Source organism: Lontra canadensis, unplaced genomic scaffold, assembly GCF_010015895.1.
Source record: "Lontra canadensis isolate GAN:19392208 unplaced genomic scaffold, GSC_riverotter_1.0 scaffold9, whole genome shotgun sequence".
Taxonomy (NCBI): Eukaryota; Metazoa; Chordata; class Mammalia; order Carnivora; family Mustelidae; genus Lontra; species Lontra canadensis.
The window spans coordinates 4663876-4682519 of record NW_022631003.1 but is presented as its reverse complement, the minus strand read 5'-3'; the positions used below and the strand labels follow the sequence as shown (position 1 = coordinate 4682519).

Below are 18644 nucleotides of genomic sequence, written 5' to 3'. Positions count from 1 at the left end.
GACATTTGATATAGTGAGCCCAGAAGGCTAGAGATGGATTTAGTAAATAATATGTGGCCAGATGAAAACACTTGGAATGTTATGTAGGAAAAGATCAGAAAACTGGTCTTGGCAGATTCATTTTTTTGGGTCTAGAGTCAAAACCAGAGAAGGCAATGATCAACAGCTTTTACAGAACTGCCGATTTCTCCATATATTTTTAGAGTATGGGATTCATCTAATTATCAATGTCCCTCTGATAGATATACCTGTTTTCTTTTGCCTAATTAGATCTTGGACATGAAAAGTTTAATGCTAATGCATCAATACTTCGATCTAAGATTGAACCCCAGTTAAGTAGTAGTGGGGGTTATAAAGTGATTTCAAAAAGGTCTGAGAAAAACTCAAGTTATATGACAAAATTATTTGTGTATGACTTTGTCCACTTGCAACTGGTCCATAGCTTTCATTAGATTCCCGAAGAGGACTACTGCCCTTCTCAAGATGAGAGAGAATCATGAGAATCGAACAGCCCTACTTTCCCACAATCCCTCAGTGATGTCTTAATTACCAAGTTCAATGCCCTTTGCTTCTTTTCTCTGTATCTCTCCCTCTCTCTCTCTTTCTCTCTTTATTGCTTATGGATAGCAAATTGCTATAGACAATCCTCCCTTTCTAGAAATTCCTCTAATTTTCGAGATTATCATTCTTACCCTCCAGCAAGCTCCTTCTCAGTCTCCTTCACCTACTGGTAAATGAAAAGATGACCCAACATTCTGTTCTCTTCCACTTCTGTTCTCACCTGGATGACTCCCCTCATTTCAATTTGCATTGATTCACATTGGACACTGTTAGCCATGTCCACCCTCCTGAATAGTAGGCCTTTCCCTTAGCATACAGATATGTTTCTACCAAGTACACAAGTTTAGAAAACCCAGGTTCAGCTCTGAAAAAACACCAAATCCATCTTCTTCCATCCATCTCCGCTACCATCACCCTCCCACCAAAATTAACACTATCACTTGGATGACAGCAACTGTTTTCTAACTGCTTGATTCACAACTTCTGTTAAATCTTCCTTCTCTCTCTTTCTCATTTTTCCCTTCATCTCATGAAAAATATAGTATCTTTTCATTATAAAGTCCGACTGCATTAAATCTTGCAACATTTTTCTATTCTTTTCTGTACAAAGTCAAAATCTTCCCACACCTGTACCATCCCTATTGAGTCCCATATTTTCTCTTGGATTCAGCAGTTTTGTTATTCTCTTGACTGGTTCCTCTTCTCCTCTACAATATACTTACCACATTTTGAAATCATGATTCTGACTACATTACTCAGGACCCCACACAGAACATTCATTGTTTCTTTGCTGCCAGTAGGAAAAATCCAGTAACCTTTCAAATCATATCAGGTTGCAAACACTTCTTTCCAACTTACTTAACATTATTTATATTCACAAAACATATACTACTAGTTTCTTTCTTACCACATTTTTTTATGTTTCTGCCTTTAATTACTTTTTTCCCTCTATTTGGAAAGTTCTTCTTCCATTTTTAAGCGTCAAAACATTACCTAATCCTAAAAATAAAAGGTTAGTAGAAAATAATACTACCACCAGAAAGTCTTTTTCGGCAGTACAAATAAAGTTTACATGCTTTGAACAAAATCTTTCATGTATGCTTTTGTAATACATTATTTTTTTTAAGATTTTATTTATTTATTTGACAGACAGAGATCACAAGCAGGCAGAGAGAGAGGAGAAAGCAGGCTCCCCACAGAGCAGAGAGCCCAATGTGGGGCTCGATCCCAGGACCCTGGGATCATGACATGAGCTGAAGGCAGAGGCTTTAACCCACTGAGCCACCCAGGCACCCCAATACATTATTTTTTAAAAGATTTTATTTATTTATTTGGCAGAGAGAGAGGCAGAGGGAGAAGGAGAAGCAAGCTCCACACTGAGCAAGGAGCCCGATGAGGGACTGGATCCCAGGACCCTGGGATAAGCTGAAGGCAGGTGCTTAACCCTCTGAGACACCCAGGCATCACAGATACATTGTTTTTTGTGTTTTTTTAAAGATTATTTATTTATTTATTTATTTGACAGAGAGAGAGAGATCACAAGTAGGCAGAGAGGCAGGCAGAGAGAGAGGGGGAAGCAGGCTCCCCGCTGAGCAGAGAGCCCAACAGGGGGGCCGATCCCAGGACCCCTGAGACCACAACCTGAGCCGAAGGCAGAGGCTTAACCCACTGAGCCACCTAGGCACCCTACATTGTTTTTTCTACTGTGAATTACAGTTTGGTTTTTTACACACACACACGCACACACACACACACACGTAACCCGGTATTCTGGGTAATAAGCTTCTTGAATGCTTTTCCATTTCTAATTAATCATTATCTCTTTGGTATTTCTGTTACCTTTGATAAATAAATTGCTCTTTCCCTACTGAAAAAAAAAAAAGTTGTTGGTTCACATTTGTTTATGTAGAAAGATCGAAATTTTTCTGCATGGATTCAAAGTCTATCTTCTTTTTCATTGCAATACCACTGCCATGCACAATTTCTCTTATAAAAACAGAGCACTTATTTTTCCCCGAACACATCACACACTCATACCTTCCAGCTTTCACTCTTTATTATTTGTACTTCAATAGTTTGTCCCCAAGGACCCTGTTCTCTGAACAAGTCTGGATGAGGTGCCTCTCTTAAGTTTCCCTATAGTGTTTTGTGCATTTCAACTTACCACACTGTTTTTGTGGTTTACTTTTTGAACTGCCTTTCTGCTTATCAATTCTAAATTCCTGGAATGGAGAAATATTCTCTGAATCCTTAATACCAAGAGTACCTGGAGCATAATAAGTGCTTGCTAAGGTGTTTGGAAAGGATAAATAACTGCGCAATTATCATTTAGAATTCTACTCACTGTTCAGAATTCATCTCAAATTTCACCTCGCTATGTAAGTCCATCAGGATCCCCCTGGATTCTTGGAATTAATCTTTCTTCTTCCTACAGACCACGACTCCCCTTTTAACCTCTCTAATGGGATGTTTTGTATTGCATTTTGTACATTTATTAGTTATGTATGTACCTACCATTAGTTATGTATGTACCTACCATAACCATGAGTTATGTATCACCCTCCCAAGCTCCAGCATTTCCTTCTCTAGAAAGCTTTCCTTGAAACCTGCCACCTAGGCAAAATCTTTCCTGACCTCTCATAGCTCATAATATATTATGATGATATATTCAAATGATTTATCATATTTAAATTTTAGTACTTAATGTGACCATCTTAAAGCCTACCAGGGAAATCTTTTTAACACCTATGCCAAGAAAAGTACTTGATTCAGTCATAATTAATGTTCAACTTACTAACTTGAATGATGATCCATTATTTTTGTACACCTCGGGATTGTCTAGAGCGATGAATGTAGAAGATAGGCAGTCAGTGTTTTATAAATGAATGAATGACTTAACATGGGTAAATTATTGATATAAATTCCATTTTTGTCTTTTAAGATGAATGAAATTCTCCAGACTATTCATTAGTTTAAGCATATTTTTCTGTATTCTCTGATTTAGGCTATATTTGTTCAATGTGATTGGCTCAATGTAAGATATCCAGTGCATTAGTTTTCTAATAAATTTTATATTTGAACTTAATATATTACTAAATGTCTCAAAACCCTGGCCACTGTTTTTTAACCTTTTCTTCTTTTAGTTCTAAAAGTAGTACTACAGACAGAGGGAGGAGGCCTCTAGGATAAGTGGTATCCATATTCACCTACCTGCCTGCCAGAAATTGGAATCGTGGAATTGTGTTTTAACCCTGACCAGGATTTACAAATTGAAAATGTCATTGTAAATACGCAAATATTATGGAAATGTTCTTACTGATTAGGATAATTTTAAGAAACCTAATTATGTGTCTGGCCTACCCATCTGTGAGAGCAGTCAGTCAATGAACTAGTTATCATGTTTAGATTAAAAGCTATTAGAAAGGAATAATACCTTTAAAAAAAAACCCAATAAGCTCAAGAAATGCTAAATGCTAATGTCAAGTGACCCAGGGAACTACAACAAATTTTGTCTTTGTTTAAAATCACAGAAGTTGCATACACATTATAAATAATAGCCATCCATCTCTCTAAGTCCTGGGGCTGGGAATTCATGTACCCTATTGAAATGAACTAGAATTAAAACATTTAAAGTATTAGTGGAAATTTAGGTGTGCCTTCTTGGATTTATTATAAGGTTTGCTGAAATCCACTTTTATCATTGTAATACCAAAAGCAAGAATGAAGTCTCAGTATTTGTGGTTTATTATAAGAGCTCATATGCAGAACTCACTGCCCCCTCTTTTTTTTTTTTTTTCTTTTTTTAAGGGAACACAACAACTGAGAAACATGCTTTTGTTTTCAAAATTTTCTATTTGCAGCAGCTGTCCTGTATTGGCTTTTCTCTTTGCTCTTTTCTTTAAAAAATATATCCTCTCAGTATTATATTTCTTTGCTTTGTTTTATATCAGCACCATGACCTATGGGTTTTAATCAAAGTTACTGGATGGCAGACAAAGTGTGCTATTCCTAAAGTATGAATTGTTTGCCATTGGTATAAATCGATCATTGATGTATTTGTTTCCTTTATTTTTTCCCAAGGAGTTGCAACAGTATCTTGCTAACCTGGCTGAACAGTGCAGTGCGGATAATAATGGTGTAGAGCTCCCTGTTGTAATAATTCTTGATAATCTTCATCATGTGGGCTCTTTGAGTGATATCTTCAATGGTTTTCTCAACTGTAAATACAACAAATGGTATGCTTATGAAATATTTTGAGTGATGAAATATGAAAAAAATGACCAGATTTGTTTCTAATGTCTTTATATCTTTTTTAAACCTATGGTGGATGCCATGAATTTAAGAAGACTTCATTAATATTAGAACATATTTCCCCCCCAAAAAAAAAAATCCCTGTGCATTTCTTGAAACATCTATTTATTCATTCAGCAATTATGTTCCAAGCAACTTTTATGGAAACATGATTTACTTGATGGCGTTAGCTTCTATGGATATGTGGAAGGTCTGGGAGACCAATGTCAATGACAGAACATTTGGATCAAGGAAATTAAGAATTAAAATGAAGCTCTGAGCTCTGGTTTCACTTTTCCTCCATATCGAAGTTTAAATTCAACCTTCTGTAAAGATAAATTTAACACATTCAGATATATCATCATTAATGAGTCTAACTTTTAACTATTTACAATGAAAGTAAAGGTTGAAGTAGGGTATAAAAAAATCTGAAAACCCACTAAAGATGGCCTTTAAAGGAAAGACATATAAGAGCAACCTAAATATTAGTTTTAATGGTGCCATATCCCTATTAATCTCTGCTAGAGATTTTTTATATGTTAAAAGTAGATCATCGTAAGATCAGCTTTGAAACAAGAATACAAATGTTCTCGTCATTAAGAAACTTTAAAATATCTATGAAATAATGAAAGAGGGAAAACTAATGAATTTGATTATAATCATAAGAGTCACAAGATGTTAAGAGTAAAATGAGATTACTGTGATTATTCCATCTAACCTTTTTATTTTATAGATGAGTAAACTCAGGCTCAGAAATGTAAAATGATTCTCCTAGGATGCTAGAGCTGAAATTAGAAGCCCAAATCCAAATTTCCAGCTCAATGATCTTTGTTATTTTTCCACCTAACATTACAAAATCACCCTTTTAAAGCCTAATGTTAATTGGAATAATCCATATTTACCTACATTGTTTTTTAAGGCGATTTTAATAGGCTAATCTCTTCTACCTTCAGCACATCAATGTATTTAATTTTATTTTCCAGTCCATATATTATTGGAACAATGAATCAGGGAGTTTCTTCATCACCAAATCTAGAGCTGCATCACAATTTCAGGTAAAGATAAATTGAATGCTTTGTTTTGTTTTGTTGTATTGTCTCTTTCTGTTTGCTTTTGGTTAGTGTTTTTCCATTTGTACATTGACAGATCCTGCCAGTGGTGACCTGTGGTGTGAAAGTAATTCTCACTTCTTCTGACACTCTTTCTCAAGCAGACATTTTGTGATCTTCAACTTGTAATTGGAATTGTTTCTTTAAAAAAAAAGAAAGAAAGAAAGAAAGAAAGAAAGAAAGAAAGAAAGAAAGAAAGAAAGAGAAAAGAAAAAAGAAAGGAAGGGAAAGAAATGTTTGTCCTGCTCGCTATGTCACCAGCTAAAGTAGAGCACTTTTCTTCAAAGTGTGAGGAATGTGAAGAGAGTTCCTATTTCAGGATTTGTGATTCTCCTACAGAAGAGTACTCAGTGTGTAGACTCCCACTCACTTCTGACGCACATGAGCTTTGCTTTAGCTTAAAAAGAAAAGTTATTTTGTATACCTCTAATGCTAAGAGATCTCCTAACCCCTTTGATCATTAAAATGAGCCACCAATTGACACAGGAACATTCTTTATTTATATTGGAAAGAGAATACTGTGGACTTAAAACTTTATTTAAAGATTTCTGAATATATATATATATATAATTTTTTTTTTGTCTTTTTGTAGGTGGGTGCTATGTGCAAACCACACAGAACCAGTGAAAGGCTTTTTAGGTAGATACCTTCGAAGGAAACTGATAGAGATAGAGATTGAAAGGAATATACGCAATAATGACTTAGTCAAAATTATAGATTGGATTCCTAAGACATGGCATCATCTCAACAGTTTTTTGGAAACACACAGTTCTTCTGATGTTACCATTGGTGAGTTCCAAAGATGCAATATGCCATTTTCCAGGAACTAAGAGTACGTGGTAAGATAGCCAGATTGGATGGTAGAAAATAACAAGCAAAGCTAATTTTTTTCATGCTCCCAAAGATTTAAGTTTTCTTTTTTCCTTCTGAAAGTTTGCCTTCTTCTAAGCTTTATATGTCTGATTAGATTCATTATGCCTGACAATTATGGTTTTCTAAGATTTGACTGAAATCACGTGAGTTTAATATAGCCAAATATTTAAAAATCAGATAACCACTTGAAATAAGTTATATCTGTTTAAATTCCCTTTTTATGATAAAAAAAAATTTTAGCCCATGATTCACATCAAATATAGTTATGAGAGAAGATTTTAGTTAGAGATAATTTAGGTGTTTTATGGATAACTGAGGTGTTTCACATTTTTCATCAAGGCAAAACTGAATTAATTCTCTTTGGTTGGCATAAAAATGTTTATTTTTCTAATCCTTCTTAAATTGCATGTATAAAAGTCTCTTTCCTATTTTGCTGGATTATAAAGATATGTTCACCAAAGATACAAGGTAAATGAAAAAGAAGAATTTGATAATTGAGATCAAAGACCAAAGCTGAGTCCCACTCTGCAAATAATAACATATTTTGTACTTGGGAATTTAGTTCAGCACAGTTTCATCATCTATAAAATGAGGCAGGTTGACTGGATTATGACCTTTAGGGTTTCTCTTAATTCTAATAAGTTATGTTCTTATGTTAAGATTTTAGGGTAAAAGGAAGAGGAGTTCAGGAGTTTGAGTCTTCAGAAAAACATACTTTGATAATAATCAAGATGGCTAAGATTGTAATTGTTTAAGAATCCTGCAAGATATATTATTAATTCCCCCCAAATTATGTCGCAAATATTTATGTGTTTAGGTTGTTACATGTAATGGTTCTCAAAATGGTTTGCTTCTTCTTAGGCCCCCGACTTTTCCTTCCTTGCCCTATGGATGTAGAAGGTTCTAGAGTGTGGTTCATGGATCTCTGGAACTATTCTTTGGTACCTTACATTCTGGAGGCAGTGAGAGAAGGTCTTCAGGTATAGTATTCAATATTCTTTACTGTTTAAAAACAAGCAAAATCATCCTTTAAAGCAAAAAACATTCTTTTCTCTGGGTATTTATACAGAAACTGAAGGCATGAACTATATAAACATATTGGTCAAGTTTTAAAGATCAACTAGTATGTAACTATTTATTGTGTATTCTGTTCTGAAAACAAATATGTGGGAGAAGGAGAAAACCTTTATTCCAACAACTACCCATTTAAGGCCAAACAAACTTATTGCCATGGGAATTAGCAATCAGTTGAAAGCCAGCTAATTGGACAGTTCTGTATCTTATAAGACAGACATGTTAAATGGACCTTGATCATTTCTTCTCTTAACATATAGTTTGCAACAAGTAGTTTCTGCTTACTGGTTCCCTGTTTTTAGTATGTTTCATTGTTTGAAACCCTTTAACCTCACTTGTAGGATCCTTTACTATTTTGAGGGAATGCTCTACATTCTAAGGCAATTGACTTTTTAAAATCTATGGCAGGTTGATTTAGCAGCATTCCTGCCGTTCCTCTCACCTACCTCATGTCATGAGGCCCTACGCTGTCTATTCTACGTACTCTTAATGGAAAATTCAAAATACGTCACTAATAAGAAAATTCTGTTTCTCGACAAAATTTACTATCTCCTCAAATTGGATTTGAGCTTTCATGAAATTGTAGAATTGTAAACCTCAAGGTTGAATTTTTAAGATTTTTACTTCATAATCATCCAGCTTATTGTAAAGAATTTAATCTTTTCTACAACTCGGCCAAAGTTTAGGAAGTTTTTGCTTAGGCATCTCTATCTCTGATTATTGCAACTGCTACTAGAATTAAGATACAGTTCTTGCTTTTCACATTTGTCATCTGCAATAGTGCATTAGGTATTTACCCTTTAAAAAGTCACTGGTGATCTATACTCCTTCCTATCCTTTCCTTTGAGCGGCCCACTGTCCTCACCTAGGAGAGCAGAATGGCAGTATTTAGAACCATCATGATGGTTCTGGTGAACACGATGAATAAATATTTGGAAGATGTGCTCAGAATCTTCAGAGATAATGATCCTAGAGCATGCTATCTACTGGTTTTATTCCAGATTTAAGTAATACAGTTTCCTATTTGAAGGCTATGAGCCAGTTGTTGTTTGGTTCCAATAAAATAAAAGACTATACCAAAGGTTTATATTTTTTAAATATAACATCTCACTTTTCTGGGTTCCTCTGAAACTGTTATGCTAAGGTGTGAGTTGAATTTCTCAGTGTCAATCATTTTATACAAAAAAGAAATTTATGTGAAAGTTTATAATATGCTAGAAGTCATATTTTTTAAACCAATATTTATTTATTTATTATTATTTTTTTAAATTTCTTTTCAGCATAACAGTATTCATTGTTTTTGCATCACACCCAGTGCTCCATGCAATATGTGCCCTCCCCAATACCCACCACCTGGTTCCCCCAACCTCCCACCCCCCACCCCTTCAAAACCCTCAGGTTGTTTTTCAGTGTCCATAGTCTCTTATGGTTCACCTCCCCTTCCAATCTCCCTCAACTCCCTTCTCCTCTACATCTCCTCATGTCCTCCATGTTATTTGTTATGCTCCACAAATAAGTGAAACCATATGATAATTGACTCTCTCTGCTTGACTTATTTCACTCAGCATAATCTCTTCCAGTCCCGTCCATGTTGCTACAAAAGTTGGGTATTCATCCTTTCTGATGGAGGCATAATACTCCATAAATGAAAGTTCTCTTCATATAGTTTCAGTATTAATAAGCTGTCATCCAAGTTTTTACATATAAAATCTCTTTATTTCCCATGTGTTTGCTAATACAGATAAAGAAAAAGAAGACTGTGTAAACTCAAAAATAGCAATACCTAACACTGCTTAGCTTCCTTAAGTCTAATTTTTAAAAAACTGCTTCAGTTCTTTTTTTAAAAATGTTTAAGTCAATATTATTTTTAAAACACTATCCAGAGAATTAGAATTTTATACGGCTTCCATTTAGGCAAAAGTATAACCCTTAGAGTAATACCGGTTTTCCAGACGAAAACTAAGAGATAGTTCAAAATTATTTTTGAAGAGGAGAAAAAAATGTCTCGTTTCTCTTTGTGGTTCTAGATGTTTAGTAGTCGGTTAGTGTAAATGCTGAATCAACCGTAATGTGTAGGGAATGTAGGGGGGAAGCCCAGTACCCAGGAGAGATAAGAAAAATAGGTAGACATTTCTCATTGCTACTGAAGGATGTGCTCAGCCACAGGCCCATTGGCAGATGATATTCCTGGGGTGGTCCATGTATGTTTTTCTGTAAGAAAAGGAAGAAAAGGAATCATGTGTGTTACGAACAATTCCCTTGGATCTACTGGTAACAAAGAACCTTGAATTGGAGCAAGAGGTGAAAAACAAAGTCTTCTTGCAAAGATGAAACTCTGAGTTGAGTGGAATAGAAAAATCTCTTTTCAAATGCATGCTCTGATGAGGAACCATAGGGAATGCTCTCTGCCAGATGTTCTAGTTGGAAGAAAACACTGGTGATAAAATGGATTCTGATTTTCATTCTGATGATTCTACCTTTATCGAAATGGCAACAGCAAATTTATATTATTCTAATTATTTAAATATTTAATATTTTATAATTTTATAATATTTTAATATTTAAATCTTCTTTCAATTTTTTTCTATAATATCTGTTCTACACTGAAATTTAGTATTGGACCTATTGAGCATTTTATTGGTCACCTTCAATTTTGCTGTCTTGTATGATTCTTTAAAGGGCTGGCATCAGTTGATTCTAGACCTTCATGTTTTTTGTGTAAAATTTACTTTCCAAGAATGACACATTTTCCTTCAGTTAGCTTAAGTTGTATGGCAAGCTGTGTCTTTAGCGTTATAAAGTAGGTTTTTAACTAAGAAAAACTTTTGCTTCAAAACTCTCGCTAGCCATAAAAACTATATATCTGTTATATAGTGATAGTGATTGCTACTCCTGCCTTCATCTCCCAAGGGATATGCAGATATCAGGACCTGGCCTGCTTGCTTGCTTGCTTGCTTGCTTTCTCTTTGTCTCTTTCTTTCTTTCTCTTTATCTCAAGGCAAGGCTGACACAACCTCATACAGTTCCTCTGGGAGAAACCTGAAAGGTAACTCCAAGGCAATTCATGTGCCTTCTGTGGTGTCAGTATCCACCATTTTGCTTTTGATCACTGACCCACAGTAGGCCATGTAGAACACCTCCCAGTGTGCTGAGACCATATATGCACCTGGTAACCAGGCTTGTAGGAGGGAGGGAGGAGGAGGTCAAGGCAGGGGAGGGAAGTACATCAAAGACCTAGTTTGCCCATGTTACTGCCCTCTTCTCTTCATTTTAGCTTTTCTTTCTGTCCCCCTGCAGCCTGGTACTTGTTTATAAAGTCCATTCCACCTCTGTTTCTGCAGTGTGCCCTTCCTAATTAAAAATTTGTAACATGTCTTACATTCATCTTCTCCCCTTTCCTCCACTACCAGTACTTGAGCCATTATCATCTCTTTCTTACTGACTCTTTGCTTCCTTTTGGGTCCTGACAACATGAATGCTTTCATTTTCCATTTTCCTCTTCTTTTACTGTTGGCCTTATAAATAAACATCTAAAAAGAGTTTTTACGGGAACCAATGAGATTATTAGAGGAAATTAATCCAGAGAAAATGATTATCAGAGAAATTATTTTTATTTTCAAAGAAACTTGGAGTAGAGTGAGGTTGAAAAAGAGAAATTCTCTTATTGTATTTATCATCTTTGCAAAGTGCACCTTAGTAGAGAACTCTGTTTTGTAACTAGCATAGCTTTCTTCAATTCTCCATCACGGGAACTTTCCTTCCTCAACTGTGAGTTTTCTTTTGGTTTACAAAATCACTAATAAAGATAAATATGGGCAGTGAATTCTATATGCATTTAAAATAAATCCCCTTTGTACTCTCTCCCAAATGCTGACTATCTATCCCAAATGTTCATCTTTATTTTATCTCTCCTTCAAGTTTAAAGAGAGTTAGGTGGACAGACATATATTTACAAACTGGAAAATTGTATATGGACACAAGTCTCTTGAAAGTTCCATAAGAACTCAATGTGCAAAGGAATCACTCAATTAGTGTTCACCTTTTTTACTGAGTAGGAATGTATTAGATATGTATTAAATATGTAATCATTTTGTAGATGTATGGGAAACGGGCACCTTGGGAAGACCCCTCAAAGTGGGTGCTTGATACATACCCATGGAGCTCAGCATCTCTGCCTCAGGATGGTCCAGCATTACTTCAGTTGAGACCAGAAGATGTTGGGTATGAGGGCTGCATATCCACTAAGGAAGCCACAACCTCAAAGCACATTCCACAAAGTGACACAGAAGGGGATCCTCTGGTAAGAAGCTGATGTGTGATTCTTCTAATATAATCTTAACTACAGTATGTTGTCATCAATATTTAGTCATTTGTATCAAAGATACTAGTTATCTTAGGTGGTATTTGGGACTGCTCTGATACAGGTATTCTGTTTTTAACTCTTTTTCCTTTGGCTTACTTTCCTTAGGTTAAATTCTTAAAAATGAAAGACCAAACTTGTATGCTTAACAATCAAGAAACACTAAAATCAGGCTGAACTCTGAGACCATAATTTTTATTTTTTATTATGCAGGAAATTATGTAAATTCATAAGTCTTCAACATTACATGACTCGATTCACTAGGTATTTAAGAGAAAACCAGATTTTGTTCTTAATATAATATTTTACATATATCAACTAGTCTGACTAGATTTATAATTAGTCTTTTGTTGCCTACATTTGAGAAGACTAAACTGACTTGGAAATCAAAGGGAAGTTATTCTCCCTGATTCTCCCTGTCTTTCTTAATTTATAGTTCTGTATGGTTTAATAAAGGTCAATAAAACTCCAAACTATGAGTACTCTGAGAATATTAAGTAAGTAGTATTATTAGGAAAAATATTTTATTTTTCATGTATTTTTTCATGTTTATAGATGAATTTGTATAGATTGGTATCAGGTGTAATGCATTTATTAGCTTACCATTCTATGGTTACAGAAATCACTGGACCTGTACAATCAATACAGAAAAAAATACTGAAATAAAGGCCATTATGTTATTTAAAACAAAAAAGGAAATTATTAAAAATCATAACCTGTGACATACCCAAGAACATAATGTGATTTGATATTTTTTGGGATATTAGTATACTCACAACCCAACATATATACATTATCATCTCAGCTGACCAGTCTTAATATTTTGGTGGTTACATGTGAACAAGATGATAGATTTTTAAGATCTTTTCCAGGGCAAAAGACATGTGGGCGTGCACACACACACACGCAGGCAGAAAATTGTGCATACTATTTCAAAGGGTTCCATAGAGTAATGGAAATATTTACAAAGGTCTGCTTAGAGTTCAGAGAACTCATAAAGGACTTCCAAATTGGACTTTTGCTCTAGACCATAAAATCCTTAAGGGCCTGGATCTTTCTTTTTCTAACAGGTAGTTGGCCCTTTAGCTCATACATAACTTGAAATCAACAGTAATGGAAGAATTGGTTTAGATGCAGCATAATTGTGAGCAAATACTAATTAATTGCCTATAGAATGGTTCATATTTAAGAGAAAATATTAACTTTAGGATACAAGTATGGGTTATTACATCTGAATTTTATAAACTCTATTCTTGCCTTTGTGTGTTGATATACTGTGTCTGTTCCAGGTAAGGAGAAGCTTTATAGAGTTTGTTTTGAAAAATTAAACTGTCGAGTAAGGGACCCTTACGGGATGCCCTCAACTTCCCGGTTCTGATCAGCTAAACCCATCTAGCACTCTTCCCTGTCCCTGAATGCTCTTGTCTTCTAGTACAGAAAAGGGATCCAGAGTCTCCCATACTGAATAAAAACTGGGGTTAAAAAATCTGATTCTTAAATGGCTGCTCAACTAAACATCTTAAGAAACAGGAGATTATGGTGTGCTAAATAACAAACGGCTTATCATCTAAAAGTAAATCTTTGGATCAGGCACCTTCTGATAAGAAAATAAATATTCTATCTGCTTTTATTTTGTTATAGTTCTATAATTACTGGTATCGAGTAAAAATATATTTGCAGTCCAATCTAAATCAAAAATATTTGGGAAAAATCCACTATTTAATGTCAGAAATATGTTGGATATGAACAAGGATACAAGTTTTTGGTGCATCTCACAGTATTTTATTCCTCATCAACAAACGCATTCATTCTTTCAACAAGTATTAATAAGTATATCCTCATGGCTAAGAATTGGTAGATAAATAAAAAAGATAAATAAAATACCATTTTTGGTCTCAAGAAGCTCACAGTTCATTACTGGAAAGAGACGTCTACCTATATAAATTACAGTAAAATAATGGTAGAGTCACATGCTAGACAAAGTTGTGAGTCCACTGAGGAAGTGATTAGGAAAAAGCTTTATAAAGGAGGAGACTCTTGAGCTGCGTCTAGAAGGAAGAACAGATGTTCCATCATGTGATTGGATGGAGAACATCCAAAATTAAGGAAGCAGCAGGTGAATTTAGAACATAGTAAGAAAAATGAATATGAATAAAAATGCTATCTGCAGATTGATGGGATTAGAACAAAAAGGGCAAGAAAAGTTAGAACTACAAAAGTCTCCAAGAAGAAATAGAGCTACAAAAGTCTGCCAAGTCTTGTTTATCTATGTAGGAAGTAAAAAATTTATCACACAGATAATGAAGAGCTATCAAAGGTGTTTGGGCAGGGGACTTATGTTAGCTGGATTTGCAGGTTATAAATATCTCTTTGGTAACAGAGCAGAAGACAGATTAAAGAAGAGAGGATGGAGGCTAGGAGCCCAGCAGATTGGTAATAGCAGAGGTGATAAGGAACTGAGCAATGTGTTACAAATGCTAGACATTATTTTTATGATTGTGAATGTGGGGAAAGCAGAGGAGAGGAGAGGAAGGACATTCTTTTGCAGAGAATAATGATCTATCCCAGTGACTTGGATCATATTTGTAACCTTGGCCCCTCTTATAATCCCCTTTGACTTGAATGCACAAAGCAACACTATGAGAAGGCAAATTAAATCCCATGTGTACATTTATTATGAATCTAATACTTGGAACTTAGTCTAATAAAGTGTATTTACTATATGGCACCATTTTAAAAAATCAAGACTTTAGATGCTTCTATTATACCATAAAACTTCTACAGCATTCAGCATTCGAGTGATTTCAAATATTTCACTGTGGTTAGAATCATAACCCTCAAAATAGACCTCATTTACAATTTCTACTCTTAGTAAATCAGGAGGACACTCAACACACAATGGTCTTTTACAAATTATCTTCACCCAAATGCTTGAACATACAGCCAGTGACTAATGATGGAGGAACTGACATCAGAAAGGAGGGAGGAAATATGAATGTGCATGAAAGGGGGGGGGGGTTGTGGGTGAGAGACAGAGAGAGAGGGATAAGAAGAGAGAGAAAGTACATGTTTATGGAGACATTTGGCTTTTGCTTTATTGGGTTTGATAGGCTGTCACTAACTACTTTCATTTCATGTCTGTATATAGCTGATTTAATAAATTCAGAGAGTTAGCCTAACAATTATATTGAAAAATGTTGTCTTGAAGAATATTAAAATGACTTTAAAATATGCTATCACTGTAGCCTCTGTCAGAAAGGCCTGCTTGCTAAAACTGTTATTATCATCTATCATCTATTTCACAAGCATTTATTGAACATGCATTTTACACAGAACACACAAGTATCCATCACCTAACATATGTCTAAGGAATCCTTTTTTTAGATTTCTCTTTTTTATTGAATCAGATTCTCCAGTCCTCTAATTTGGGAAAGAAAAAAAAAGGAACAACTTGGATTACTTTATAAAATAATAAAATGACTATGCATTAAATAATATAAAGATTAGGACCACTTCTAGAAACCCTCGACAAGAAAACAAGTCTTACTTCTTTCTTGAAGACCCGTGCCAGTTTTCCTGCACTTTCTAATAAAATCATTGAACAGGTTATCCACAATTTGCTTTTAAGCAATCTTTCCTTTTTCCTCTAACAGTGGATCTGCATATCTATCAAAAGCCAGCAAGCTGGCTGCCTTTTATTTTGTAGTACATGGAAACACTAGCTGTCTTTCTCCCCAGGTGCTTTCAGGCGTATGTCCCTTTTTCTGGAACAAACATTACCATTGTCCTATCAACGGGGAAACCCGAGACAGCTGCTATTGTTCCAGAAGGTGGCTTTTGTTTTCAGTGATAGATCAATCATATTTTAGCCAGAAATTCAACAACAACAGAAACTTGACAGTGATCCTCTCCCTCTCCCTCCTCAAACACTCATGGTCGGCTTCATTCAGTGACCCCTTTCGAGGTCAGCCCCTAAACAGCAGATGGTGCGTTTGTGTGCAGCAGCTGGCGTCATTCCACTCCATCCCCTCCTTCTCTCGCGGGAGGGTGTGCACGCGCTCGCGTGCGCGTCTGTGTGTGTATGAACATCCACGACTTTCACTTGCCATTCAATGCTTTCTGCTTCTCCGCGCCAAAAAGCTGAGAAGCTTGGCGTGCTCTCCAGCAACGAGCCCAGATGTCCAGCTGTGATACAGTTTCTTTCCCAGTCTCCCTGCTGGAGCCGTATTCATTCACAACCCCAAATAAAAGAGCTATCTAGAGGCCCTGTTTGGTCCTTATGGTTTGGTGTCGTAGCCGTGTTCGGGCAGAACCGGGATAGGAGCCGGAGGCGACTCATGCAGACCTGACATTGTTTCCCCGTCTCCCTCGGATGGGATGAGGCGCGCTGCCTCCGTGTGGCTCCGGGCCGTGTGTTTTATGGGGCTGGCTCGCTCACTGCATCACTGCCTACATCGATGTCTCTTTTTCTTTCTTCAGATGAATATGCTAATGAAACTCCAAGAAGCAGCCAATTACTCGGGCACACAAAGCTGTGACAGCGATAGCACCAGCCACCATGACGACATTTTAGATTCATCTCTTGAATCTACTCTCTAGGGGGTGAAAGAAGTTAGGGGAAGAGAGGATGCTTTTGCTAAAGGTTTAACAAGGAAGGAAGGTATTTTCACGAAACCACTGCCAGTATGAAAGCACCCTGTCAAGGGCCCTGACCCAGAGTCGTGGTCTCCGAGGAGCAGAGCGAAGTCTGAACCGCCAAGATGCTCGATTGAAACGCAAGCTTAACTTTATTTTATTTCTAGGCATTTTTTTATATCCGTGGAGTGGTGTCCGGCTCCATTACTCGACTGGAAAGGACCCTAAGGACAGGGCAACTGAATAGATTGCACATGGGGTAGCCAAACTGGACTTTCTGTTTTTTCCTCTTTAAAAGTTTACAATGCAGCCCTTTCTTTGTCCCTTCCTTTCGTTTCCTCTGAGGGGGGCCCGTCCTCCCCGAGCGGGGCCCCTCCTTCTCCGTCCAGCCTCCCTCGTGCCACATGGTGCTGGTTACAGGGCTCCAGCAGCGTTTGTGCTGTGCGCTCACCCCAGTCGGAAAGGAAGCCAAGAGGCCAGTCCTCCGTCAGCACAAGCGGAATCGCGCCACCGCCCGGCAGACGCGAGCACGGCAAGCTGGAGACGTGCCAATGTCATTCTTAACTGCCACGTTCACACGATGTGCTCCGCCAACTTTCTCGTGTATGAGTCACAGGTTTTATAAGGTTGTTTTTACCACAGGTTTTATAAGGTTGTTTTAAACCACCTGCCCACTCCCTTAACAAGAGTTTTATACCAATTATTAGTCAACACTGACAAAAGGCTTTCTTAGGGCTTTATTCGTTGGAGCCTTTTCAGTGAAAGAAGGAACATTTCCTATGGTGCTGTCTCACTGCCTTAAAACAGATTTCTATGACAGTTTAAGAGTTGGTTTAAATCCTAAACCATTGGTAATCTCCACTGTCTTTTCATTTCTAACCAAGCAACACAAGTTAACACAGTAGCCTCACCTCTAGATATCTGTTTCAGTTTTTGGGGTTTGGGGGTCTTTTTTCTTTTTTTTTTTTTTTAAGAATTGGAGAAGAGAAAAAAAAAAATCAGTGTTTTTGCTTTGGGAATAGATCATCTGTCCTCCAAAATGTTCAAATTAGCCCAGAAACCCTCTTTGACCGTCACTTCAAAGCAAAGACATGTGGCTCACCTCCATCCAGTTCTAGGCAAAAGAGTTGTAGAAGGGGGGAGAATGGGGATTCTTACCCAGCAGAGCTGGAAGCACTAGTTGCAACATGAGCACAACTATTTGGCTTTTCCTCCCCTACTCTTTTTATTCTTCTTCTTACTATTCCTCTTGGTTTTGAGCATGTTGTTTTGATTACTATCGTTGTACATGAGAAATTCAGCATTAAAGAACACTGAAGCAGTGACGTCACTGTGGAAGCGGAAGCGTTTATACTGTAAAAGAAGGTTAGATTTGCACAGTCTACTGGGTAGGTATTGTAAATAATCATTTAAAAAATCTTGCACAAATTGAAACAAACACACACACACACAAATGTACTTTAATCCTGTTGGTGTTAAGAGGTGTTTCACTTGCTGAGATTTCCTGTACATTGCAAACAAATACAGAATGCAAACCCTCAAAGCTGTTATTATCTGGTGTGTTTGTCCTGTATTTACAGTGGTTATGACGATGCAGGAGCTATCAGTGCTAGAGTGAGCATGCTTCAAAACTGTACATGAAGCCAATACATTTTTGGAAAAGTAAAAATGTCCGAAAGTGCATCTGTTGTGGCAGGCTTTAAAGAGCGTGCATGAAAACCAGTTGGGATCATGGGAGAAGT

The 18644-nt window shown here is 36.5% G+C and overlaps 1 protein-coding gene across 8 annotated transcripts in view; it reads left to right on the top strand.

Moving 5' to 3' along the window:
* Positions 1–17867, top strand: part of NAV3 (neuron navigator 3) — a 610320-nt gene extending 592453 nt beyond the window's left edge. For all 8 annotated transcript variants that reach the window (XM_032854715.1, XM_032854714.1, XM_032854712.1 and 5 more), the window contains 6 exons: positions 4642–4796; positions 5835–5906; positions 6553–6749; positions 7695–7813; positions 12004–12207; positions 16747–17867. In XM_032854715.1, the coding sequence (XP_032710606.1) occupies positions 4642–4796; positions 5835–5906; positions 6553–6749; positions 7695–7813; positions 12004–12207; positions 16747–16866 (867 nt within the window). In that variant the 3' untranslated portion in view covers positions 16867–17867. The remainder of the gene's footprint in view (positions 1–4641; positions 4797–5834; positions 5907–6552; positions 6750–7694; positions 7814–12003; positions 12208–16746) is intronic.
* The last annotated feature ends 777 nt before the right edge of the window (positions 17868–18644 follow it).